Source organism: Aethalodelphis obliquidens, unplaced genomic scaffold (assembly GCF_003676395.1).
Source record: "Aethalodelphis obliquidens isolate GAN/ISIS:26980383/991018 unplaced genomic scaffold, ASM367639v1 scaffold44, whole genome shotgun sequence".
Classification (NCBI taxonomy): domain Eukaryota; kingdom Metazoa; phylum Chordata; class Mammalia; order Artiodactyla; family Delphinidae; genus Aethalodelphis; species Aethalodelphis obliquidens.
Window position 1 is genome coordinate 7,451,930 of NW_020837988.1, and position 26,156 is coordinate 7,478,085.

At 56.7% G+C, this 26,156-nt stretch overlaps 1 protein-coding gene and 1 non-coding gene across 11 annotated transcripts; both read right to left on the bottom strand.

Annotated features, from left to right (window-relative positions):
* Positions 1–1,807: 1,807 nt before the first annotated feature.
* Positions 1,808–25,389, bottom strand: FBF1 (Fas binding factor 1). 10 transcript variants are annotated; one of them, XM_027080728.1, is made up of 30 exons: positions 25,283–25,361; positions 23,644–23,727; positions 22,954–22,981; positions 22,117–22,158; positions 19,976–20,069; positions 19,286–19,346; positions 18,323–18,373; positions 16,320–16,461; positions 15,713–15,790; positions 15,052–15,171; positions 14,572–14,710; positions 14,315–14,448; positions 13,619–13,718; positions 12,915–13,349; positions 11,493–11,591; positions 11,060–11,148; positions 10,832–10,890; positions 9,855–10,010; positions 9,612–9,712; positions 9,278–9,484; positions 8,490–8,597; positions 8,269–8,408; positions 8,067–8,185; positions 6,611–6,733; positions 6,107–6,292; positions 5,483–5,659; positions 5,266–5,403; positions 5,036–5,153; positions 4,567–4,676; positions 1,808–3,976 (listed from the first exon to the last, which is right to left on the bottom strand). In XM_027080728.1, the coding sequence occupies exons 2-30, from the start codon at positions 23,644–23,646 to the stop codon at positions 3,893–3,895; spliced, it is 3,441 nt and encodes a 1,146-aa protein (XP_026936529.1). In that variant the 5' UTR covers positions 23,647–23,727; positions 25,283–25,361; the 3' UTR covers positions 1,808–3,892. The 10 variants fall into 10 exon arrangements, with proteins under 10 accessions (XP_026936529.1, XP_026936530.1, XP_026936528.1 ...); XM_027080729.1 differs by lacking the exon at positions 25,283–25,361 and adding an exon at positions 25,247–25,265; XM_027080727.1 differs by lacking the exon at positions 25,283–25,361 and adding an exon at positions 24,782–25,215.
* Positions 7,636–7,739, bottom strand: LOC113606708 (U6 spliceosomal RNA). The gene has a single exon (XR_003427670.1). It is a non-coding gene; the product is annotated as a U6 spliceosomal RNA (small nuclear RNA).
* Positions 25,390–26,156: the final 767 nt, after the last annotated feature.

A 26,156-nucleotide genomic window follows, 5' to 3' on the forward strand; every position in this document is an offset into this window, starting at 1 on the left:
GCACTTTTCTCCCCCTGGCACCGGACCTTTGCACATGCTGTTACTTCTGCCTTGCACTCCTTACCTTTCCCCCTGTTGCTTGGCTACCTCCTAGACCCCGTGAAGTGGTCCCTCCAGGAAGCCTTCCCTGATGTCTCAACCAGGGCTGCTGACCCATTCAGTTGCTCTGGTACTAGCAGAAGCTTGACCCTCACATTCACACTGAAATGGCATGGGGGGGCGGGGTCTCTTAATTCAGCAGGAAGTGGCCACACCTTGAATTTGGTTTTCATAAACAGCAACCAAACAGCTAAACTCACTGTCACTGCCAACTCACCCATCAGTGCACAGCTACTGTATGTTAAGGCCCGTAAGACCCAGTCATTGCTTATTTTTAATATTTTCATTTTTATTCAGATGTTACTTATTTTATTATTTTGGGCGCGCCGTGTGGCATGTGGGATCTTAGTTCCCCGACCGACCGCCGACCGGGGATCTAACTCGTACCCCCTGCAGTGGAAGCGCAGAGTCTTAACCACTGGACCCCCCAGGGAAGTTCCTGGAGGCACTGCTTATTAATTTGTGAAATTCTGCTGATGGAAGAGCAGAGCTGAAGGTTGTGAGCAGACCGGGACTGTGCCTCAGGCCGGGAGGAACACAGGGCTCCTGTATGCTTAATGTCCTGCGCGTGTTTGAATCTGGCCTCCTTTGCTATTTTATCTTCTCCTTTTGTTTCTGAATCCTCTTCTACATGCCTCTAAACCCACCCCCACCCCAGCCTGCCCCTCTAGAGATGAAGACTCATGGGACCTCCGGGGCAGAGGCACAGGGCTTGCTAGTCAATCAGATGACTGTTATTTGTCCATTATTCCTTACTTTTGAAAAACACTCCTGTTCTCTCGCTGCCCTAGAACCCTCTAAGAATGGGGCTTGCTGGGATTTTAACTGTTTGAAAGGCCTAGCAGGGATTCCCACTGGTATCAACTTGAGGCAAATAATAAACATGAATAACTCTTGAAACTGGAAGTATTAGCCCAGCCAGTGTCTTTGATCATCATTACTTTCCACCAATATTTCTCTTTCTACAGGGAACATCTGGGTTTATGACCTTGAGGAGTTGTTTATAATTTTGAAGGGAAAAAGAAAGATCAGCAGATACGTTAACACTCACTCCTGTGTGCAGCCGTCTCCCACCTGTGGCGTGGGAGAACGTTAATGAAAAGGGGGTGTGTAAGCCACCTGCCACACCTCAACGCCAGTGACAGGGATCCAGAGCAGTTACAGGCACTGGGTAACGTGTCACCGTAACTAAGTGCCCGTGGAAAGTGTCTACTTGGCTGTTCCATGGGCACCCAGTTGCCCAAGACAGCAACCTGGGGGTCGTCCTCGACACGTCTTTCTTCCTGACCCTGCCTGCACATCAGGCACCAGGTCCCTCAGTGCCACGCCCGGTGCTGTGCTGTCCCGGCTCCCCTATACCACGGCAGACAGCCTTCTGCCCGCTTCCCTGCCCCCACTCTCGCCCCACTCTGGTTGGTCTGTTCTCCACCCAAAGCCACAGTACTTTTTCTAAAACACAAAGATGGTTCCACCCTGTTTAAAACCCTTCAATGGGGCTTTCCTGGTGGCGCAGTGGTTGAGAGTCCGCCTGCCGATGCAGGCGACACGGGTTCCTGCCCCGGTCCGGGAAGATCGCACGTGCCGCGGAGCGGCTGGGCCCGTGAGCTATGGCCGCTGAGCCCGTGCATCCAGAGCCTGTGCTCCGCAACGGGAGAGGCCACAACAGTGAGAGGCCCGCGTACCGCAAAAACAAACAAACAAACAAACAAAACAACAAACCCTTCAATGAATACCCATTGCCCTGAAGATAAAAATTCAAACTTTAACAAGGTAAACAGAGCCTCCTCGACCTGCCCCCTAATTCTAAACTCATTCCTGTTGGGTCTCCCTGCACCCTCCCTCAATATGTGCCTGTGATTGCCCACATATCTGTCAGGTGACTGCTTAAATGCCAGCTGCTCCCAGGCTGGGCCCAACCTCAGACCCACCTCCGGCCCTTCACACAGGTGGGAATTCGTTAAGTGTGTGTTGAGAGGATTGAATTCCAAGCTTCGACAAGGCTTCTAATGGGACGCGAATGCTTCCCTCCTCTGTGTGGGCACCACCCCACGCAGCGGCTCGGGGATCTTCTACTTCACAGAAGCACCGTGTGCAGCAGCTTTTCTAGAAGGAGCCAGCAGTGATGTGGCTGAGCGCCTGGGGCTTTGGAATCTGTCCAAGCAGAACTCAAATCCAGGTTCTGCTGTTTGCTGCGTCACCTTCGGCAGATTATTGAACCTCTGAGTCTCAGTCCCTTCATCTGCGAAGTAGGGGTGATAATCACACCCTTCTCCTGCTTGTGGTCCAGCCAGGGGAGTATGGGGCTGGAGAGTTATTACAGCAAATAACAGCCCTACAGAGCAAACATTTCCAAGAAATAGGTTCAAACTCTCATGAGCCATGGCAGATTCTAAGAATCCAATCATTAAGAATACTGCAATTTAGGGAATTCCCTGGCGGTCCAGTGGTTAGGACTCTGAGCGTTCACTGCTGAGGGCCCGGGTTCAATCCCTGGTTGGGGAACTAAGATCCCACAAGCCTCACGGCCAAAAAAAAAAAAGAAGAACATAGCAATTTAGTGGGTCCAAGAGGCTGTATATAAATGAGCTCCCTCTGCAAGCTGCTCTAAAAGAGCAGAGATGCACCTGTGCCCGCTCACACCCCACTCGGCACTACCCTCTCCTCCACCACCTTCCTGCTCCCCAGACGGTCCCCTCTGATGGGAGGTGAGAGAAGCCGCTCTAGAGGTTAATTGTGATTTTATTAGTTGAGTCCTTGGGTCTGCAGGAAACAACTACCAATCCTCCCACCCCTCTCCTGGCACCCCTCTGGCCGGCCTTGGCCCTCTGCCCACACGTGGAGAAGGGCGGAGCCCCCCACCTGGGACAGCAGCCGGGGTGCGGCCCCTCATGGTCCTCGGCGCTCTGTATCCTCCAAGGCAGGGGCTCTTGCTCTGTCATCTTTGTTCCCACTGGCCGGGGTTTTGTGGCAAGTGAACAGCATGGAGAAAAGCCTTCTGTCCCTCCCCACACCCCACTGTCACCCGCAGCCCCCTCTTTGCCTCTGCGGAGCGCATTAGAAGACGCCGATGAGGCCAGCGTCTGTGCTGGTGAGTCCGCTGCCGCGGCAGCTGGGAACAAGGCGGGGGCTTTGTGTGCCAGCTTGGGAGCAGGAAGGGCTGGCTGAGTCCCAAGGGCAGGTCAGTCTGTGAGGTAAAAGCCTCCGGGCACAGCGCCCTTCCTGCCCCTGCAGCACCTCCCACTCCCTTGGCCAGGAGGCTAGAAGGCTCTTGAAAATTTGCGGCCTGACTCTATGTCCCCATCAGGGAGGAGACCCGGCGCTCCCTCTGCTGGCCTCTCAGGCAGGGAGGGCAGCAGACTCCTTGTGGCAAGGGAGTCGAGAAGACCCCCCGCCTCAGAAGAGGCCCAGGCGAAAAGATCCCCAGACCATCGATGGGCTGAGGGGCCGAGGGGCCCACAGAGCCCAGTCAGACGCTGGGCCCTGAGCCGGACGTCTGCGGGGCTGGAGCACCGACGCCGTCGCTGACGGTGTCGTCGGGCTGAGATGTCCTCAGCCTCGCGTGTCCCCAGAGGCTGCTGCCTCCTGGGGAGTCTGAGAGGCACGGGGGCGCCTGCCTGCCTCCGCACGGGCCAGAGTGTCAGAAAGAACGCGCTGGCACCCTGTCCACAGGAAGAGCTGTAATCAGGCCCTGGGCATTGCAGGGCTCTCCCTGGCCCCCCTGCTCGGCGCTGGAGGCCAGTGGGCAGTGGGACGGTTCTAGAGTCAGGCCTCTGCTGAGGAGGCAGTGGGGCCTTCAGGCTGAATGCGACGTCACGTTGTAGGAGGCTTTCTTCAGGGTCTCCAGGAAGAACTGCTCGTTCTCCAGGAAGTCACGGTCCTGAAAGGCAGGGCTGAGTGAACCACCCTCTGGTTCCCTCCTGCCCCGTTTCTGTGCGCAGGGACGCGGGGTTGCTGGACTGAGAGTGAGCTGGACCCTGGGTGCCAGCCGAGCAGCCCTCCCTCGGGGCCCCTCTCACTCGCATCCTAGCTCAGCCTGGCTCTGGGAGTCAGTGGGGGTGGGGCAGGGAACGAGCACACGCACTGGAGTGAGACACCAGCGCTCACGCCCAGTGGGGCCACGTGTTCGCACGTGACTTCATCCCTCAAAGCCTGTCTGTAAACTGGAGACAATAACATGACCTGCCTGGTAGGGCTGTGGGAGGGTACAAGCTTATCAGGCACGGCACAGAGCCTGGCATGTAGGAAATGCTCCATCAGTGACGCGGTGAGCATCTCTGAGACGTGTCCTCTAAGCAGTCTGCGCTGCTGCTCTCCTCCAGGGGGTCGGCTCAGCCCTCCCCGGGGCCAGGCTGTGCTCCCTCCTGCCTCTGCCTGAGCTGCTTGTCCCCAGTGTGAACACGAGGAGCCCTAAGTCCAGGGGGAGTAGGTGGGCCTGGGCCGGGGCGGCATCTGCTCTGGGAAGCTCACCTGCTCAGCTGTGTGTTTCAGCAGCACCAGCTTGGCGTAGAGGTGCGAGGGGCCCAGGCTGGCTGGCAGCTGGCTGCACTGAGGAGCCGGGGGGACAGGAGCCATGATGGCTGTAAAGGCCAAGGAGGACGGAGTCAGGGACTGCAGCGCTCTAGAGCCCCTGAGGCACAACTACCGAAGCCCGCGTGCCTAGAGCCCGTGCTCCGCAACAAGAGAAGCCACCGCAATGAGAAGCCCGCGCACCACGACGAAGAGTAGCCCCCGCTCGCAGCAACTAGAGAAAGCCCGCGCACAGCAACGAAGACCCAACGCAGCCAGAAATAAATAAACAAACAAAAAACCCAAGATGACTTTAAAACCCAGCTGCCCCCTAACCTGAGCACACAGGAGGCGTGGGCAGGGTGTTGCTGGCCCTGCCCTGCCAAGTGGGCCGGCCGAGCCAAAGTCCCACCCGCCTGCAGCCACTTACCACTCAGACCAGAGGCTGCCGAGCCCTGGGCCCTGGAGAGCAGCCCCACGGGCCCGGAGGGCAGGTCCTGTCGGATACGATCCAGCTGCAGCCGCTGCTGGGCCAGACTCAGATTCTCCTGTCCCCGTCCCCCCAGAGAGGACACAGCTGTGAGGGCAGAAGGCTGGGGGCAGGGGTGGGGGTAAGGATGCTCCGGGAGCGGGGGGAGCGGGAGGCAGGAAGAGCCTTGCCTGGTGCACGTGCCGCTCCTGCTGCCGCAGCTGCTCCTGCTGCCGCTGCACCAGCTGCAGCCGGGCCTGCTGCTCCGCCTGCACCTGCCGGGCCTCGCGCAGGGCCCGCTCCCCCTCCTCGTACTTCTGCGAGGCCACCTGCGGGGAGGCCGCCTGGGTCAGCTGGGCTGGTGGGGTGGGTGCACTGCCCACGCCCAGGGGCTGAGCCGCTGGGCACCTGGCTCATGCTCTCCACCTCCTCAGCGCGCAGCCTGATGCGCTGGGCGGCGGCGCCGACCCTCTCCTTCTCCAGCCGCAGCTCCCGACGCTCCTGTTCCAGAGCCTCCCTCTCGGCCGCCAGCTGGTCCTCTTTGGCCCGGAGCTCACTTGCCCTGAGCTTCAGCTCTGCCTGTTCCTGGAGACAGCAAAGCCTCTCTGCAGCCTCCTCCCCGGAGCTGAACTGGGCTCTGCTCAGGGTTCCGAGGACCCGCTGGCCACCCTGCCTCATGGCTGTGGCTCGGCTCCGCCCTGACTCTGGGAGGAGGTGGTGGGAGACCTGGGGCCAAGCCCCGCTGCAGCCCCTCGCCCCCGCGCTCAACTTCTCGGAATCCGATTTCTGGAATATCTAAGTCACGGGAACGTGATGAGGAGTTAATGAGCAAATGTGTAGAAAGTACCTGCGATGATACGATAAAAGGAAGTAGTTATTACGATGACTGTTGTTTTAATTCCTATACTCCCGTTACCGCTGCGCTCTTTACTAAGCTGACACGTCCTGACGGAGGGGCTGTGAGGCCCAGGGGTGGGGAGAGGGGCAGGGCTGCCTGGGCTTCCCGCTGTCCGGGGAGGCTCTGGGTCTTACCTTGGCCAGGCTGACGAGGGTGCCCTCCCGCTGGGTGTCCACCTGCAGCGCCCGCTCCACCGCACGCTCGGCCCGCTCCTTACTCAGCTTCTGCTGTGCACAGAACTCAGCCCACTCGGCCGCCAGGCGCCGCCGCTCCTCCCCACATTTGTGCATGACGGACTTCTGCTCCTCCAGCAGGGCACTCTGGGGCGAGGGCGTGAGGGCACAGGTGAGCATCCCTGGGCGCAGGCACTCTGGGGCGAGGGCGTGAGGGCACAGGTGAGCATCCCTGGGCGCAGGCACTCTGGGGCGAGGGCACAGGTGAGCATCCCTGGGTGCAGGCACTCTGGGGTGAGGGCACAGGTGAGCATCCCTGGACGCAGGCACTCTGGGGCGAGGGCGTGAGGGCACAGGTGAGCATCCCTGGGCGCAGGCACTCTGGGGCGAGGGCGTGAGGGCACAGGTGAGCACCCCTGGGTGCAGTGGCAGGGACGGAGCTGAACGCGCTGTGGCCGGGCTCACCCTGGCCCTCTCCATCTCCTCCCGCTCCACGGCCATCTGCTGGGCCACCACCTTCCTCTGCTCCTCCAGAGCGCGCTGCGCGGACTCGGCCTTGGACTGCTCGGCGTTCACCCGCCAGCGTTCCTGCGGGCCGGGCAGGGTCAGGGCTGAGGGCTCGCGCCCCCCTGGATGCTCTGCCTGCCCCCATTCAGGCCGGAACGTGCCCTGGGGAGCCGTGCAAACCACCCTCCTCTGGCTTCTCCCACAAACACATCCTTTCCTGAGCGGTGAAAATGGGAAGGAGCCTGAGGCCTGCCGGGGCCCAGCTGCTGGGATTAACTGTGCTGAGGCTGATGGCTCGGGAACCGCTGCTGAGAGAGGCACCTTGCGGCTCCAAAGGGCCAAAGAACAGCAACATCCCTGCTCCCTGAATCGCCAACTACAGCACTGCCTGCCTGTCTCTTGTCATCCAACAGGGAAAGAGCACCAGGGTGGGCATGACCCCGTATGCCAGGGGACTCAGGGCACACACAAGCCTGGCCCGAGACAGGCGCTGAATACAGCACCGAATGAAGGGCTGAATAAATGTGGTTCACGATGTAAACACATCTGTGTCTATGTACTCATGTCTACAGGATACATGTGATGTCATCAATGGCTATCTCTGGCTAGTGGGTAATTTTTATTTTCTTTATTGTTGCCTGTTCTTTTAATTTTTTCAACGAGATGTATCACCTTATAACCTTGTACAGAAAAGGAAAAGGTATTATTATTATTTCTGAATTCATCAAATATTTATTGGATCAATTCCATCAGGGATTGCTTTTTTGTTTGGCATAAGGTAGGGGTCAATTTGAGTTTTTTTATAAGTACAGCCAATTGTTTTATTTTAATTTTTTTTTTTTGCTGTGCTGCCCAGCTTGTGGGATGTTAGTTTTCTGACCAGGGATTGAACCCGGGCCCCTTGCAGTGAAAGCATGGAGTCCTAACCCCTGGACCGCCAGGGAAGTCCCCATAAGTACAGCCAACTGTTTAAGCACGCTTATTAAAATATGGAACACCTCACGAATTTGCGTCATCCTTGCGCAGGGCCATGCTAATCTTCTCTGTGTTGTGCCAGTTTTAGTACATGTGCTGCTGACGTGAGCACGAAAAGCCATGATTTTCTAAAGAACGAAGCTCGCTCTCATACCTGGAAGATACGTAGGGAGTTTAAATACGTTATCTGTTACAGCTCAGAAGGCAAGAGCACTTCTCCAAAAGTCCCAGGCATCCCTGATGAGCAGGTAGGAGCTGGATGGGGTAGGCCTGGGGCGCTTCTGGAGGTGGGGAGGTGGGAGCCCCTGCAGAGGCAGGAAAGGGCAGGAGAGACATTCCAGAGGAGAGTCCCGAGGCCCAGGAGGTGAGGTCAGAGTACAGCTGCCATCCTCTGGGTGCCCGGGGGAGACAGGCCCTGCGGCAGGAGGACGCGCCCCACCTGCTCCAGCAGCCGGCTCTGCTCGCCCAGGCGCGCCTCCATCTTCCCGATGACCTCCTGCAGCCGGCTCCGCTCCTCCTCCATGTCCCGCTGCTGCCGGCTCAGCCTCTCCTGCAGTGCTGGGGGCGGCCACAGGGCACTCACTGCCCGTCCACCTTCCCACCACGGGGGACAGGAGAGAGGCACGTGTGGCCTGCGGTACCTCGGAGCTGCTCGTCTCGCTGCCGGATCCCCAGCTCCCGCTCCTGGGCAGTGCTGAGGTGCGAGGCCTCCACGCGGGAGGACAGCTCGTGCAGGCTGCTGGAGAACTTCTCCATCTGCTCGATGATGCCATTCAGGGACCTGCGGGGGGCTCAGGTCACGGCGGCCTGTGGAGCCCAGCAGGGCCGCGCCAGGCGGGCAGGGCCTGGATGGCGCGCCTACCGCGTATGGGAGGTGGCGCTGGTGACGGCGTCGATCTCCCGGTCCTTCAGCAGCTTCAGCCGCTGCAGCTGCTCCTCGTGGTCCTTGCGCATCTCCAGGATGGAGGCCCTGGGGGACAGCGGGGAGGGCGGCTCTGCGTGGGAGGGGCCTGCCTCCGGGTGCTCCATGCTCCGTGGGCCTCTCCTCCCCATCTCCGGGCACTGCCTCACTTTCCCCGGCTCCTCCGCCTTATCTGTCTTGCTGCCTCAGTGCCACATCCACTCTCTGGGGGCAGATTCCTTGTTATGCAGCAAAGGACACTCGACAGGTGTGCCGACAACCCTTTCGTGCCTGGCCAGTCTGAGCCGTGTGAAAAGGCCGGCTGTGCCCCCGTCGGCCAACTCCCTCACGTGCTTTTTCTTAGTTTTGCTCTCATCTAGAAAGGTAACCAGATCAACGCGCCAGGCACGACCTTTTCCAGGGCCAACTAGTTACTAGGCTCGAGAAATGGGGCCGGTGAGTGGGTTCACCAGTGCTGAGTTAGCCCTCGGGTTGCTTACTGCTGCCAGGCCCTGCCCGAACAGCTAGTGACCTTGGGCCCTGCCGGTATGCCCTCCCTGCTCTGTAGGAGTGATGGGTCCCACTGGTGGGGCGATGCGGCAGTGAGCTCGGCCTAGGTCCTTTCCCAGAATGGAAGGGGTTGAGCCTCGGTCCAGAGGCTGCTGAGCCCATGGCTTGGGGTCTCACAGCAATTGGCTTTCCCTGGCCACCCTTGCAGGCAGCCCCCCTGCCCCGGGCCTCCCCCTCACCGCTGCAGCTCCCGGAGCCGCTCCATCTCCTGGTCCTTCTCCTGCACGGTGGCCGCCAAGCGCCGCTGGTGCTGGGCTGTGAGCTCGGCGCGGGCCTGCTCAGCCTCCTGGCAGCGCGACAGATACTGGGCACACAGCTCCTCGTTCTCTCTCCGCAGACGCTCTTCCCGTTGCTGGTACGATGTTTCTAGCACCTTGACTCGGCTCCTGCCAACAGCACACCCAATTGCGGGGCTCAGGAGGTGCCGGCGGCCACCCGAAGGGCCTCTCAGAGCACGGGAGCGGGGGCCGGCCATGAGCCACCGGAAGTCCGGGCCGGAGGAGCGGGGGGTACCTGTGGGCGCTGTCGATGAGCTCCAGGTCTGCCTGGTGCCTCTGCTGCAAACTTTCCAGCAGCAGCATGTGCTGCGTCCGCTCCAGCTCAAGCTTCCGCACCTGGGAGACGGCGGGAGGGACGGGGTGTGTGTGTTGTGGGGGGCAGGGTCCCTCAGACCGCCTGGGGAAGCCGTCCGGCCATCACGTGGCCCGCTCCCACTTCAGCCCTGCCCCCGGAGCCGGCTGCCCCTCTGCCCCGCACCTGGGCCTCGAGCTCCGCCAGCCGGGCCTGGCTCTGCAGGAGGTCGGCCTGGAGCTCGGCAGTGCCCCTCTGAAGCTGAGCCTGTGCCGCCAGGAGCTGCTGCTGGTACTCGGAGCCGGGCAGCAGGCTCCAGGCCAGGGACTCTGGGAGCAGGGACTGGAGGAGAAGGGGAGGGATGTTCCCTGTCAGGTAGGGGACAGGGACTCAGCTGAGCTCACCCACCTCTGGCCCTCACTCACTGGACCTCCCAGGCCCTGTGTCTGATCTGGGGCTGTAGACGGGGACAAGGTCGTGACACCGAGAGGCCAAGGATGAGGCCCGGGAGCGTCAAATGGTCACTGCCCCTCCCCTCGCAGGTCTCACTGGGGAAGATGAGTCTCCCTTCCGCCCTCAGAACAGCATCCTCCCAGAAAGGGTTCCAGATCCCTGGATAAACAGCCGAGTCCCAGCAGAGCCTTGGCTACAACAAAAGGTTGTGACCCTGGCCCTTTCTGTCAGGCCTGAAGCCCCAACGCAGACAGCCGTTCTGGTTCCCGAAGGCTGCCCACCACCCACCATCTCAAAGGCACTTCCGGGTTACCCGGGAGGTGCCCCCGTGGGGCTAGGCCTCCTCAGGCCCGGGGGTCACCGGCGCCGCTGCACCTGGGAAACAGAGGCGGTGCAGTGGGAGGAGGGCAAGGATGGAGGAGGCTTTCTAGACAGAGCAGCAGGACACCCGCGGCCCTGCTTTCTGATTAGAGCCTTCCCAGCTGCCCCCACCCGGGTGCCACCTCACTTCCCTACTGACGCTGGCGAATCCGCGCCCAAACCTGCCCGGGAGTGGCACAGAAAGTGCTGGCGGGGAGCGCCGGGGGAGCTAGCTGATAGCACGACGCGTGCCTCCCAGCAGCTTGTCAGGTTTGGCAGGTGTTGCCTCAGAGCACGTGAGAATTGTTCCATGGGCCCGAAACCTACACCTGTTGGTTCACCCTCCCTACCTGGACAGGCACAGAGAGCCCTGGGGCTTCCTGGGAGCTTGGGAAACCAATTGCAGGCTCTGAAAAATCAACAGCAGAGCAATGAGCAGGGGGTGCAGGGAGGCCCCGCGGGCTGGGTGTGTGCTCGGGAGAGCCCAGCTTCCCTCGTCTGCCAGGGCCCCCGAAGGAAGCTCTCAGTGTCTCTCCTCTGCCCAGAGTTACACCCCTCGAACAAAGCAGAAGACAAACCAGTGCCGGAGCAATCTCCAGGGGCTGCTCCCCTCTTTGGGTCACCCGCGTGGAGGGCCGAGGCAGCGGGGCTCCAAGTCACGGGGGACCTGAGGACACAGGAATGGGGGTGGCAAGCTGAAGAGCCTTCTGTGTAGGACGCCGGGAGCAGGGGAGGGTTGGCCCAGCAGGAAAGGAAAATGTCAGGTTCAAGTCACTGACTGCAAAGGCCTGGAGGCTGGTAGTTTACTAAGAGTGAGGTCTCAGCTGGGAAAAGGGGACGGGGACCCCCTTACTCCGTGGGCCCCTTACTCCGTGGGCCTGCTACGTGGTCTGGGATACCACACGCCACGCTGACCACGAGGAGCCCAGCACAGCCGTCCGCCGCTCTAGGGAAGGGGGCCCGGGCCACCCCGCCGCACCTCCCCTAGCCGCAGCCCCGCCATGAATGTACCCTGAGGCGGCAGGCCGGGCAGGCGGCCTCTGTGCTGGCGTGCCTGGGGTCCCCCCGGCGGCTGCTGGCTCGAGCCCTTGGGTGCCGGCAGCAGGCTGGCTGAGGAAGTAAATGTTAAAGTGAAGGAGGCAGAAGGTCCGGGTTAGGCTGGACCAAGACGGGCTGGGACAAAGCCCACGAGTGAAGCTGTGTGGCCGCCCCTCCTCCCGCCTCCCCTCAGCCTTCCTCCTGTTCCTAACCATCCCGTCTTGGTAATTCTCCTCCCAAGTCTGAGCGCCTGGCCTTCCGTAGCCCATCCTGGCCTCAGTGCTCACTGGGAGCCCCTGATGATGTCCCAGGAGCGACCACAGGCCTGTTATGGGCAGCAAGGCCGTGCGCCGGTCCACGCGGCTCGCTCAGCTTTGGCGGAGGGCCTGCTCACTCACCCTCCCGCCGGCTCCAGCACCCTTTGGGCTCCTCGCTTCTCCTGTCTGGTGCTCCCCCTTCCTTCTCGGCTCTCGGGATCACCTCGGTTTCAGGTCCAGGTCCAAACCGCCCTCCTCATTCACCCCAACCCCAGGGCTGGGTGACATCCCTGGCCTGTCACATGAGCGCCCCGCCTCGCCTCCCCTTCGTTCCAGCCACAGAGCATCCTGCTGCTTCCTCTGGACAGTCCCGGCCTCGCCAGCCCCCTCAGGGCCGCTCACATCCTGCGGCCTCCCCTTCTCGAACACTCCCCAGGAGCACGAGCGGGTCCCCAAGAGCACGCGCGGGTCCCCAGGAGCACGAGCGGCTCCGACCCGCGCACGCATTGCCTGCCTTAGCTCGGTCAGCAGGGCAGTTGGACACTGGGTGTCCCACCAGCCCGAGGGCGCTGTGGACAGAGCCCCTGCTCAGAGGCACCGGGATGGCTGTGTGTTTGCCATAAGGGCGCCCTTGGTCTCCTGCCCGATCAGCTCAGCACCTGTCCCCACAGCAGTCAGGGAGTGAGCGTCGGCAGCCCCCCAGCTCCCTCGTGCTTTCATCTGAGCAAAGGCAGGGAGCTGGACACTCTCCCCAGCACCTAAAGAAGGGGAGAAGCACGGCCGAGAGGCGGTGCTCTGCTCTGAGGCACGCTGTGGGCACTCCCGACTGAGGCACCAAGACAGCAGGGTCCTCCTTCCACTGGAGACAGCAGCCCTAGGATTTCGTTGGTGGCACAGTGGCTAAGACTCCGCGCTCCCAATGCAGGGGGGAGTGGGTTTGATTCCTGGTCAGAGAACTAGATCCGACTTGCCGCAACTAAGAGTTCGCGTGCTGCAACTAAAAAAGATCCCGCACGCCTCAACGAAGATCCCGCACGTGGCAACAAAGATACCTCGTGCTGCAGCTAATACCCAGCACAGCCAAATAAATAAATATTAAAAAAAAGAAAATTAAAGGGACAGCGGCCCAAGCCCCTACCTGTCGGAAGGCAGCGCCCCTACCGAGTGCTGGCCCTTACAGGCTGCGTCGTGCTCCTCTCCGGACAGACCTTGGGACTTCTTCCGAGACAGGGCATGGCTCAGCCAGTCCTCCTCCTTCTTCCCAGACGCTCCTGGCTGGGAAGGCTGGCTGCCTTCGGCAGGAGAACCGGTACCCTCGGTTGGTGGCTGTGCCCCCAAGGAGGGCAGCCCGGCCGGGGCAGAGTGGTGGCTGGGAGCAGAATGCTGGCTGGCGGGAGGGGGGCCCCTCCGAGCCTCCCTGGTCGGGGAGGTAGGGAGCAGGTCCAGGCCTTCGTCCTTGAGGCCCAGCCAGTCAGCACCTCCCCTCCTGGGCTGGGTAGGGCTGGATGCTGCTGGGGTGCTCTGTCTGGAGCCTGGTTCTCCCTTGGGGTCTGTGCCGCCTTCAAAGAACCTACTTCAAGACAGAGAAGTGGGGGGTCTAAGGCAGGGCAAGCAGCCTGTCCCAAGAGGCCACTGACGGGCCTTTCCCTCCACTGCTGGGGGTGACTATGGGGCCCATGCTAAGAAGTCGTGATGCCCGGGGCCCTGCACAGCCAGAGCCGCGGCAAGCTGAGTGATGTCCGTAGAACACCATGAACACCCATGAAAGACATCTTGGATTCCGCCCATTTTCCCAGCGGGCAACCTGCCTCCAAGGCCAAGTTCCTTGCAGGCCCCGCTTACCTGACGGACTGCCGGCGGGACTGCCGGCCCTCGGAGGAGCCCACGGTGGGCTGATAGGCCCCAAAGGTGAAGTCCTCGTCACCCCCGGGGTCTTCTTTGTCTGTGAATGAAGGAACCTGTGATCTAGAGCAGGGGGACTCAAACTCTTCTCTGCAGCTGCAGAATTCTTTGTTTAAGAAAAGCTGAACTGGCAGCCTGATGGGTAAGACGAGTGATAGGGAAGCTGCTGTGGAGAAAGCAGGGTGAGGGGCTGGGCGTCTGTCAACACTCAGGCTCCAGCCTACAAAACATCACCCAGGAGCTGTTAAGAGTGTACCAGCGGGCCCTGCCGCAGACCCCCTGCAGGTGAGGCGTGGTGAGCCGTGCGTGTCACGAGCGTGATTCTCAACAGATGGCCCGTGGGCCGATGCTCTGAACGGAGGAACACTGGTCCAGGGCAGTGTTTTTCAAACTGTGAGCTGCTGCCTATTAGCAGGTGGAAATACTAATTCAATGAGTCGCAACCAATGTATTTATTAGTCAAAGAACACATAAATTGAATGTGGTGACTATTATTTCCTGACATTTTTTGTCTCAGTAATAAACGTGAATAATTAAATGTGTGTCATGATGTAAAGCTTATTTCTTATCATGGCTTGTGGTAAAATCTGTTCTGGGGGTCCACTCCCCACCGCCCCTGCCCCACAAGCTCCTCACCCTGTGGCCGCTGATACTTCTTGTCCAGCTTGAATTCCCTGTGCTCCCTGGTGCCCGGACGGGCCAGGAGTTTGGTGGCAGTGCCCCGACCCAGCAGCTCATCCAGCTTGGAGCGGGCAGGGAGGGGCCCTTCCCTGCAGGATGGGACATAGGGCTGGTACATGTGAACACAAGGGGCTCCTGGGGGACCCATACTGTACCCTCCCTCTCACTTTTCCCTGGCCAGGGAGGGACTCTCCGCTCACAGGGACCCTTACTGGTCTCCCGTGTGCCTCCTCTCCGCTTTGGGGCTGTCTCCAAACCCCAGGGTGGCCATGATGTCGTCCCCATCGTCAAAGAGCAACTCTTCTTTCTTTCGGACTGGAGTGTTCCCAGGAGTTAGAGTGATAGAGGGCGCTAAGGGACAGAACACAGGGCACAATGCCCACAGCCTTCTGGCTGCAACGGTGATGTTTGAATGGGTCGAGGGGGGTGTTTCCCTGCAACCCTGGCCTTTGGGTGGAAGAGCGGGCACGGCAGTGTCTGGTCTGCCCACAGCACCCAGCTTCCCCAGCCCCACTCCCACAGCCCCACCCCCGGGCTCCTGCATCCCCCCTCCCCGTTCCCAGAGACTGATAACCTCTTGGTCCAGGATCTGAGACCTGTGGTCCCTGCCTGGTGGGGTGTCTGGCTCTGCACGGGAAAGTTCAGTTAGCCAACTGCACCTGCCCCGGGAATGGGTAACACGCCCACCCCACCTTGATCTCTGGCCGGGGCTGGGCTCTTTACGGAAGCTGTTTTACTCTCCGTCCCCGGCAGCTTCTTGGCGATTCCTTCCTCATCATCAGAGAGAAGTCCTGCCAACGGGTCTTCCAAGTCTCACGGCCAGAAGGGGAAGCAAAGGGAAGACTGCACACTTCGTTCAGGAAAACAAGCGCTGTGCTGTGCTAGGGGAGTTATTGCTCTACTGGAGATTTCTAGCCGCTCTGATATCTATACAAGCCGCTCGGCATCTGGGGGCCTGGGTTAGCGGGGCTCGGACACAGACCAGGCTGGGCCAGGGGAGAGGAAGCAGGGAGAGTGGCCCGGGCTTCAGGGCCTGCACTGAGGCATGAGAAGAGAAGTAAAACTTCCACGCATTCATGAAGGAAAAGGAACTTTTCCCCACACTTTATGAAGGCTTCAGTTTGACACCTGGCTTCAAAGTCCTTGCAAATAAGTGCCCCAGACATGCCAGCCAGTAGAACATAATTAGTCCCTCCCTGAATTCATGAGGAACAAAACCAGCGGCAGGAGCTCTCTGCTCCTCTTCTGACATACACAGTGGCCCGGCCTCGGGCAAGCAAGTAAGCGTCGCCCAGCCTACTGCACTCTCAAAACTGAAGCACCCCAGAGGTGTGACTGCAGGGCCTGTGGTACCTTCGAAGGAGAACTTCCTGTACTGATGCCCAAGGCTGGTGGGAGAGGGAGATAGCTTCTTGGTGGGAATGGCATCTCCTGCAGGGCGCAAAGAGAAGGCAAGGTCACAGGCCTGGATCTCTCCTGGCCTACGTTCTGCCAGACCAAGACTGGGACCACTGGGCTGGCGCACACTTCTACCTGGAGGCTGAGGGCTTGTGGCCGTGGACACAGCCATGGGATGGGTCTACACCTCTCCGGTTCTCAAACAGGCTTCTGGCCGGGAAATGTGGTCTGGAAGCTACCTCTGGCCCCCTATTCACAAGTTGCTCCAACAGGGACATAGGTTTGGGAGATGCACAGGCTACCATAAAATTCTCCAACTTAACTCAAATGGCTTCTCCAGGAGCTGCCATGTTGGACTTAGAGGGACTGGAAGAGCCGTAGGAAGGAGGAAAGCTCAACCTGTCTCCCTCCCCCACTATAAATACTCTAACACACACGCACACAATGAGCTCCTGGCCTCTCCATCCCAGGCAGAGAAAACCCACAGGGCTGAGAGCTACCCTCTAAGCACCTCCCACATCCCCAAAATGTCCCTTGATTCGCGGACCTATGTCTCACTCACGTTTCTCATTGGCTGTTAACACACCAGCAGGTTTAAGAGGACTAGGCTGCTCTTCTTTCCCAGAACCCTTTGCAGACCTTTTGCTTGAGGCTAGATTAGACTTCTTCAGACCCAGGAGGTCAGCATCCATTTCATCCAGATCCTGGAAAAGCAGGGAGGGGGGAGGAATCCCCACAGGTGCTCAGCCAGTGGGTGCTAAACACCCTCATGCTCTGAGTAGCCTGGTGAGGGTGTTGCCTCCAACTTCCATATGGAACAAATGGGGACTTGGGGTGGGGGACTGAACACGGACAGAGGCAGGGCCAAAGCCCAAAGACTCAACATAGTCGATCTCAGATAAGCTGAAAGGTCTCAGGTTGGTACTCCTATCAGCCCCACCGGCAGCTCCTGCCTTGATGCTAGAATGAGAGGGTGCCTAAAACCTGCTTTCAGCAGCTTCTCACAAAGGCTTAGCGAATGTCAAAGCTATTTGCAGTAGAAACAAAACAGCAGGATCCTGGGGTTTAAGACTCCCCAAGGGACTACCACTGGGCAGTGACAAGGGACCTGAGGCAAGAAGATAACCCTCTGTCCAAAGTCAAGAAAAATTTGATCTCAGGAATTCCCTGGTGGTCTGGTGGTTAGGACTCCGTGCCTCCACTGCAGGGGGCCCGGGTTCAATCGCTTCCTGGTCAGAGAACCAAGATACCGCAAGCCGAGCAGCTCGGCCTGGAAAAAAAAAAAAAAAAGAGGCATGAAGAAGCCTGCAAAATACAAAGCCTTTAAAAAAATGTCTTTTTCATCTGGATTCCTTAGCCTGCCTGGGTCGGGAGAAGCAAACTGACAACAGAGGCAGAGGTATGAGAAGGATGCTATTCTGGGTCAATGAATGGTCTACGGTAAGGGCATTAAAAACCACCATAAGCATGCTGGGAGAGGAAGATGGTCAGGGACTCCCTGGTTGCCACAAGCCCTTGGTACAGACTGGGAGCATGGCGATTTTGATAAGTGCGGTTGGCGCTCCAAGGGCGATTGGCAGAAATGTGAGGAAACAAAAGAATGAGACAACTATTCAGAAGAAAGGTGAGTTGGGAAAGATAATGGAACCAAAGGTAAGCAGAGTGGGTGGAGGGTTCAGCTCGTGGTTCTGGAATGAGAGACTCAGAGCCACCACTATCGACTAGTCAGAGGACTCGAGGGTCACGCCCAGGGGGCCCAGCTGCCTGGTCTTGGGGAGGAGCAATTTCAAACTGAGGTTAAAGAAGCTGATTCCGGAGCCAAGAAGGAAACAGACTCCAACCCTTCAGGGTCCCACAGGGCTGAAAGCAAGCGCTCAGCCCTGGCCTGTGGCAGCATGGGTTAACCAGAAGGGACATGAAGCGGAGGTCAGGTGGGAGGATGCTGCTGGACAGAAGGGGAGGGAGAAAACAGGACCACTCAACATTTTAGACCCCAGCCAGGCCACCCGAGCCCCATGAGATGGTGCTTATGAATTTATGTCTTAAAATTCCATTGCAAAGATCAGCTTGGGGCTCGATCTGACAACAGGACAGCTGTACTAAAGGGGACTTGGCAGGGGATGTGAGGAGAAATCTGGAGAAAGATTAAGAGCAAGATTTAGGAGGGAATTCCCTGGTGGCCCAGTGGTTAAGATTCTGGGCTTTCACTGCCATGGCCCGGGTTCAATCCCTGGTGAGGGCAGTGTGGCCAAAAAAAAAAAAAAAAGAATAAGATTTAGGGGAAACGGTCTCCCCCTTTCCTCACGGGGGAAGGCAGCCCTATTTCACCAGAGGCCTGTGACGTGACTGTGTCTCTGGGTGGGTGAATTTCCATAAACCAGGAAAACTGATGTATACCCAGAGGGGCAGAGAGGGTAAGAGCTCATGAATGCCATTCTTGCATGAGGTGGGGCTCAGAAATACAAATTGTAAAAGAAGAAATGAGAGGGAGAATGAAGGCTTGGCACAAAATAGTATCCCACCCCGTGTCCCCGGCTCCCCGCATCGTGCAAGCTGTTTCCTTACCTTCATGGCCTGGAGCAGAGCCTGCGGGTCTGCATCGGAGATGTCTGAAACCTACAAGATGGGAGGTAACGAGGTGTGTTAGTCAAGGTCCAACAAAGCTCAGGGCCCTTGTTGCCTTGCTTCTGTTAGGGCAGGAGCAGAGCTGGGTCAGGGGGCATAAACTGGAGGGTCCTGCCCTCACTTGGGGCTCAGGTATTGTAGGAAGTCAAGCCTGCCCAGTTGTGGACACCCAGGAAGCACTGCCACTTTCCGGTCCTCCCAGCAGTAAGTGCACAGCCATCATAGGACTCAAATTAGGCTACTTTCCATCCACGTGATTGGACAGCGTGGAGTTTATTATGGGAAGCACAGTTAGAAGTGGCAACATCGAGCCTAAAGCAGTTGCTCGGAGCTCTACTTTCTAGCTCATCTCACTGGTAGAAAGGAAAAGGATGCTGCCTTGGGTCCACTCAGCAGCCATTCATTCATTCATTCATTCATTTATGGCTGTGTTGGGTCTTCGTTGCTGTGCACAGGCTTTCTCTAGTTGCAGCAAGCGGGGGCTACTCTTCGTTGCAGTACGCAGTCTTCTCATTGTGGTGGCTTCTCTTGCTGCAGAGCACGGGCTCTAGGCACGCAGGCTTCAGTAGTTGTGGCCCATGGGCTCAGTAGTTGTGGCACGAGGGCTCAGTAGTTGTGGCTCGCAGGCTCTACAGCGCAGGCTCAGTAGCTGTGGCTCGCGGGCTTAGTTGCTCCGCGGCATGTGGGATCTTCCCGGACCAGGGCTCGAACCCGTGTCCCCTGCATTGGCAGGTGGATTCTTAACCACTGCGCCACCAGGGAAGCCCCAGCAGCCCTTTGAAGAACGAACTGGCTTCGCAGGGACTTCTAAACCTCCGTGGGCAGCCCCTCGGCACAACACTCATCTCACTGTCTCTGGGGATAAGTAGGGTCAGTGAGGAGCAGGGAATGCGCCAGGCTCACCTCAGCATCAGCTCCTGCCAGGCCTGCCCTGGTGCTGAAGGCATCATCTTCCAAGAGGGACCTGCAAAGGGGCAGAGTCAGCACCCACCCACGAATGGTCCCCAGGGCACTAGATGATTCTAAGGAGGGAGAAGTGGCTTAAAGAGTCCAAGTGAACCTGAATAGACTCTTCTCTGGAAGAACAGAGTTGCTCAAAGGAATTTCACAGGTCACCTAATGCAGTGATTTTAAAACTTTTTTAAAGCAGTAGAGCCCTTTAAAAACAACAGGTAAGAGAGAAAAACAGAACTGCTTGGGCTAAAATGAAGGTGGAGGGCAGAGAGCTCACAAAGTGTCTCCCTATCTCGCAACTCTCAGGAGGACAGACACAATCTGGGAGGCACCTATCTAGGCCTATCCTCTTATTCTGAGGGTAAGAAAATTGAGGCTCAGAGAGGTTCAGGAATTGCCCAAGTTGACACAGTAAATAACCGATGTAGGACTAGAAGCCAGAACCTCCGACCTCCAGTTCAGTTCTCTTCACACTCCTCCAGGCTCCTTCACTGCCCAGGAGCTGACGGGAGGACCGGGAGGTGGTGACACTACAAGCGGGGCCCACAGTGAGTGGAAAGTGGTCGGTGGGTGGGGGAGGGGGAGGAGCATTGGGCCTGAAACGGGGCTTGGATGCCCAGGCCAGCCCCGTGTGCTCACTTTGCTCTAGCCCTTGAGGGAGGGAGCGCCTGAGCTGCACCTGTGGCGTCTCTGGCACGTGAAGCTAGTTTAACAGGCTTCTCAGGCGGTGTCGCTGGAAAAAAAGAAAACAAAAGATGTGATTCGGTCACAGAGAACTGGAGTCAAGGGGAAAAGGATTGCAAGTTCCCCACCAAGCTGTCTCCCACACCTTCCTACTGAAAGAGGGGCCTTTTTGGAGGAAGGAAACTGGCCCTGTAGGCAGGTCCCTTAAAAGCCAGAATGGGGGAGGGAGCGGTATGTTTCCAAGCAGGAAGTCAACCCAACTGGTGCCAAATGAAGAGGCTACTCCCATGCCACCGCAGCCCCATGGAAATGCAGGAACAGCAAGGCACTGCCATCGTCCACGGGCTTGTGCTTTGTGGGTTCTTATGGGCCAGGTGCGGGGAACCTCGACCTTGTTGTCCCTGGTGAGCTGTGCATGACCCTGAAGCCCTGCTTCTCAGTGCAGCAGACACGGACACACAGGGTAAGGGACTAATGTCCAGAATATAGAAGGAACTCGTACAACTCAACAATAAAAAGATAAACAACCCAATTTAAAAACTGGGCAGGGCTTCCCTGGTAGCGCAGTGGTTAAGAATCCGCCTGCCAATGCAGGGGACACGGGTTCGAGCCCTGGTCCAGGAAGATCCCACATGCTGTGGAGCAACTAAGCCCGCGTGCCGCAACTACTGAAGCCCCTGCGCCTAGAGCCCGTGCTCCACAACAAAGAGAAGCCACCGCAATGAGAAGCCCGCGCACCGCAATGAAGAGTAGCCCCCGCTCACCGCAATCAGAGAAAAGCCTGCGCCCAGCAACGAAGACCCAACGCAGCCAAAAATAAATAAAATAAATTTATAAAAATTTAAAAAAAAGAAAACTGGGCAAAGATCTGAATGGACCTTTCTCCAAAGATATAAACGGCCAGGAAACACATGAAAACATGTTCAGCAACAATTAGTCATTAGGGAAATGCCCATGGAAATCACGAGATGCAACTTTCACCCACTAAAATGGCTATAATCAAAATGAAAATAACAAGTATTGGCAAGGATGTGGAGAAACTGGAAACCTCTTACACTGCTGGTGGGAATGTAAAATGATACAGGTGCTGTGGAAAATAGTTTGGCGGGTCCTCAAAAAGTTAAACATAGAGTTACCACATACCCCAGTAATTCAACTCCTAAATTCACACCCAAAAGAACTGAACACATATGCCCACACAAAAGCTTGTACCTGGAGGTTCATAACAGCATTCTTCATAATAGCCTAGCCAAAATGTGGAAGCCACCCAAATGTCTATCAACTGACGAATGACCAAACAGAACGAGATATACCATACAATGGGATATTATCGTCCAGCCGTGGAAAGGAATGAAGAGAGGAATGCTACAATGTGGACAGACCTCGAAAACATTACGGAAAGTGAAAGAAGCCAAATGCAAAAGCCTCACACTGTACGATTCCATTTCACGTAAAATGCCCAGACTAGGCAAATTCATAGAGAAAGAAAGTTCAATAAGTGGTTGCCTAGGGGTCGGGGAGGGGAGAATGAGGAGTGACACTAATGGTATGGAGTTTCTTCATGGGGTGATGAAAAAGTTCTGGAATTTGACTGTGGTGATGGTTGCACAACTCTGTGAATATACTAAATGCCACTGAATTGTACACTTTAAAAGAGTGAACTTTGGACTTCCCCGGTGGGGCAGTGGTTAAGAATCCGCCTGCCAATGCAGGGGACTAGGGTTCGAGCCCTGCTCCAGGAAGACCCCACATGCCACGGAGCAACAAAGCCTGTGCGCTACAACTACTGAGCCTGTGCTCTAGAGCCTGCGAGCCACAACTACTGAGCCCATGTGCCACAACTACTGAAGCCCGCACACCTAGAGCCCGTGCTCCATTAGCAAAGACAAGTCACGGCAATGAGAAGCACGTGCGCTGCAACGAAGAGTAGTCCCCACTCGCCTCAACTAGAGAAAGCCCACGCACAGCAACGAAGACCAAATGCAGCCAAAAATAAATAAATTAAAAAAAAAAAGTGAACTTTATGTGGATTTTATCTCAATTCAAAAAAAAAAGAGCAAGCCTAAATCAGGGGATTCCAGCAAAGGGGCACTTACTCTCATCTCCCAGGAGGTCACCAAGGACATCATCGATGGAACCTGGAACAGAAAAGGGGCCACTGTGACTTCAGGAGGAAAGAATGGTCCTTAGGGCCTCATGTCTTGAGACCTCATCCGGGACCTCAGAGCCCTCAGAGGTTGGGACTTAGGCTTGGCTCTCTCTTCACTGGCCATGAGATGTTTTCTAACTCCTGGCAACAAGTCACAATGCTTTGTTGAAAGACCCCAGGGTGGAATTTGAAAATAACTTTCTCAAAGGATGATGGTGAAGATTTTTCAGTAGAACCTACATGCTACGTGACACACTGGCCAACAAGCCAGTCTTCCAGACTCTGAACAAAGCCCAGATGCTTCTCTGGGGAAAGTGTTCAGGATTTCTAGGCACATATACAAGCTTCTTTCATACCACCAGTCTCCTTGTCCCCTTCCAGCTGAGCGCCCGCCCCTGCCAAGCTGGTTTGAAGACACACCACCTTGGCCACTTTCCGATGCAGCATGTAGGGGAAACCCAGGTGCGAGTACCGAATTAGTTCTCAGCTCAAGCTTCAGTGCCTTTACCACCCTTAACCCCAACGGTATACTTCTAGATACAAATACTTCAACAAGAAGGATTTTTTCCCCCCAAGTCCCATCTGTTGTTTATTTCTGAATTACTCCAAGGGCCAATGAGGCAGCATAAGGAATTCCCTAGGAAAACCAAAGCTGCCTATGGGATTATGGGGAAATAAGCAAGACTCACACTGAGAACATTCAGACAGACACGTCTAAGTTATGTGTGGACCCAAAGTGGGGGAAATATTTTTGGCGTAAGGGTGGTGTTCCATCTCCACTCACCTTTCAATCCCTTCTTGGTTTTTGGTGCCTAAAATGGGAAAAACAAATCACGTTAACAAGATGACACAGTGAACGTGTACTGAAACCAACAATGCAGAATGAACTGCTTTGCCTTTTGCCAAGTCACCAGAGGAAAAGGCGCACCAATGGCATTTATAGACAGAGGCCCTTTATGGTTTTCTGAGTTTTTGAGAATAGACTCATTCAGAGCATGAAAAGGGCCCCCACTAACCAGCAGTGGACACCACTCTGGGTGCCATCCGGTGGGCAGAAGTCTCTCTTTTTCCCTCAGATTTCCAGACGCCACACGCAAACCCTCCCAGCCAGCCAGGATGTAAAGTTTTCATGTAAGGATGCTTTCAGATGAACATTCAGAGGCTCAAAAAAGATGCTTGCTTACTGTTTAATAAGAAGTTTTTTTTTCCCCTCTGGCCGAGTCACATGACACGCAGGATCTTAGTTCCCTGGACCAGGGATCAAACCCACGCCCCTGCATTGGAAGCGTGGAGTCTTAACCACTGGACCGCCAGGGAAGTCCCATTAATAAGTTTGCTATCAATGCTCCTAACCATCACTCTTCTTTGGGCCCACCCAGCCCCCAAAGTACTTCATGCAGTTAAGATCTTGGAGGTGGGAGTAGGGGTGAGCACAGGCTCCCATTTCCACACACCTACTCTGCATTCTGCCTACCATCTCAAGGCTCTGGGGGCTGTCTGCAGCTCCTTCACAGTGCTGTCCAGCTCATTTGAATTCCGCCCATCAGGCTCATCCTCCCTAGTGAAGAAAATTAAAGTGGCTGCTTAAAAATTATTTGGATTTAACAGTGGTTGAGTCCAAGGTTGATCAAGCCTTCTCTCACTTTACCCATTCAAGAGATCAAAACATTTCCATCAATTAAAAATTCCTTGTAGGGCTTCCCTGGTGGTGCAGTGGTTAAGAATCCACCTGCCAATGCAAGGGACACGGGTTCGAGCCCTGGTCCGGGAAAATCCCACATGCCGTGGGGCAACTAAGCCTGTGAGCCACAACTACTGAGCCTGCGCTCTAGAACCTCCGAGCCACAACTACTGAGCCCGCGTGCCACAACTACTGAAGCCCATGCACCTAGAGCCCGTGCTCCACAAGAAAAGCCACCGCAATGAGAAGCCCGCGCACCGCAAAGAAGAGTAGCCCCCGCTCGCCGCAACTAGAGAAAGCCCGCATGCAGCAACGAAGACCCAACGCAGACAAAAATAAATTAAAAAATTCCTTGTAGGGTGAGCAATTCAGATGAGAAGCGAAGTGTTCTGGGTAACTCTTCTCTTTTCTTCTCTTCTTTTCAATATTTATTTATTTATCTGGCTGCACCGGGTCTTAGTTGCAGCACGTGGGAACTCTTAGTTGCGGTATGTGGGATCTAGTTCCCTGACCAGGGATCGAACCCAGGCCCCCTGCATCGGAAGCGCAGAGCCTTAGCCTCTGGACCACCAGGGAAGTCCCTTTGGTAACTTTTTGAGGCCTGGAGATTATTCGAAAAAAGTGCAGTGGTCCTCATCCCTTACTCTGAAAGAGAATGCGGAAAATGGCAGGTACCCATCTCAGGAGGGAGGTGGGTGCCTAGCACTAAGGCCAATACACCTTCCCAGGCAACACCCTGACTACTTTCCTGGCAGCGTTCAGAGCAAAGAGCGGCTGCAAATGCTGGTTACTCCTTGATAGTATTTTCACTGTCGGTGGAAAAACTTCCCTTCACACTAACTGTAAATCCGACTCACTCCATTAATAGAGAACTGTTTTCCCCAGAATTATCATTCTCTCCCACCTCCTCCTCAACGTTGCCAAAACTGACCTTTGGCACAGCTTGGAAGAAAGGAGTGGGAGGTGGGCCTCTCTAGTTCTCTGGTGTCGGCCTGTCCTGTTATTAGAATGCAAAGTTTATGTGAGGTTACTGTATAGGGGCCACTCTGAATGGTTGTGTTTCTCTTTCTCTGTAATGCAATGTTCACGGCCTACAAGTCTCAACACGTTTTGTCTCTTATCACATCCAGGGGCGTCTGCCATCTCCTAGCGATCCTCTCCCAGCCTCCCAGACCGTGGGAATTTCTAAGGGAGCATTGCAAAGGCCTCAGGGCCACAAAGACCATCGCGTCATTGCATCTGCTCAGCCAACTTCCTGCCAGGCGTTTTAAGATCCCGAGGCCGCCCCTTAGTTAGCGCCCTCCCGGAATCACCCCCTCGGTCTCGAGACTCCCCGCCCCTCCATGCGCCACCCCCTCCGCGCGCCCAGCCCGTCTCGATCCCGAGCGCAACCTACGATCCTTCCAGCCCCTGAATCCCCCCCGTTACGCGCCATTCCCCTTGGAGGCGCAGCCGCTTGGACGTGTCCCAGACATATCCGCTGCTCCAGGCTCCACTCGAGCCCAGCTCAATCAGGCCTCCCGCTTCGGAGCCTCTAGATCGCCAATCTCTCAGTCGCCCGGCCTCCGGAAGCAAGGCAAGGCGCGAAGCGTTCTGGGGGTTGTAGTCCTAGGCCCGCTCACCTGCCGGAGCCAAGGGAACCTGGGGCACCGAGATGAACTACATTTCCCAGGGTGGCTCGCCGCGGCCGTTAGTTGGCGCCCGGCCTGTTGTTTGCGGCTTGACACGTTGCTAGGAGCTGCCTGAACGCTCCTTTGCGAAGCGGTCGCTACCGGGATCCAAGGCCGGTGAGCTTCTTCCTCCCGGTTTCCCTGGGGAACTGCCGGGGGCCTGGGCTCCACGACCGAACACTTCCAGGGACTTCCCTGGGGGTCCAGTGGTTAGGACTCTGCGCTTCCACTGCAGGGGGCATGGGTTCGATCCCTGGTCGGGGAACTAGCATCCCCCCTTGCGCACGGAAATCAATTTTTTCCAGCTCTCTTCTGAGCGCTGACTTGCGGAGAGGTGGAGGGCGTGAGAAATGTGTCAAGAGTAGAAGACGGACGTGGTGAAACTATAAATATGCATTTATTCCACACCCCAAAGCTTAGGAAAGTAGCTGTGACTTTCCTGTTCAATTATGAAAATCAAAGCTGGGAAGCCAGAATGAAACCCAACACCATCACCTAATAAAGACACTTTTTGTGTTGATTACAGATTTTATTAAGGGTTTTTCAGTTTTACAAAAGGAGAGGTTAGTGGTTTGGCTTATTCGCAGGCCCAGCAAAGCTGGTGGGTCACTGCTGTCCAACCATGATTCTCACGCT

What these genes read in the sequence shown, in the direction of transcription:
- FBF1 (XM_027080725.1), bottom strand. Translation starts at nt 25,285, where the DNA reads ATGGCGCGTAACGGGGGGGATTCAGGGGCTGGAAGGATC. An exon ending in TGGCAGGAGCTGATGCTGAG is followed by an intron (nt 18,374 to 19,285) that starts GTGAGCCTGGCG and finishes CCCATCTTGTAG; the next exon opens with GTTTCAGACATCTCCGATGC. An exon ending in AGCGCCACCTCCCATACGCG is followed by an intron (nt 8,409 to 8,489) that starts GTAGGCGCGCCA and finishes AGCCCCCCGCAG; the next exon opens with GTCCCTGAATGGCATCATCG.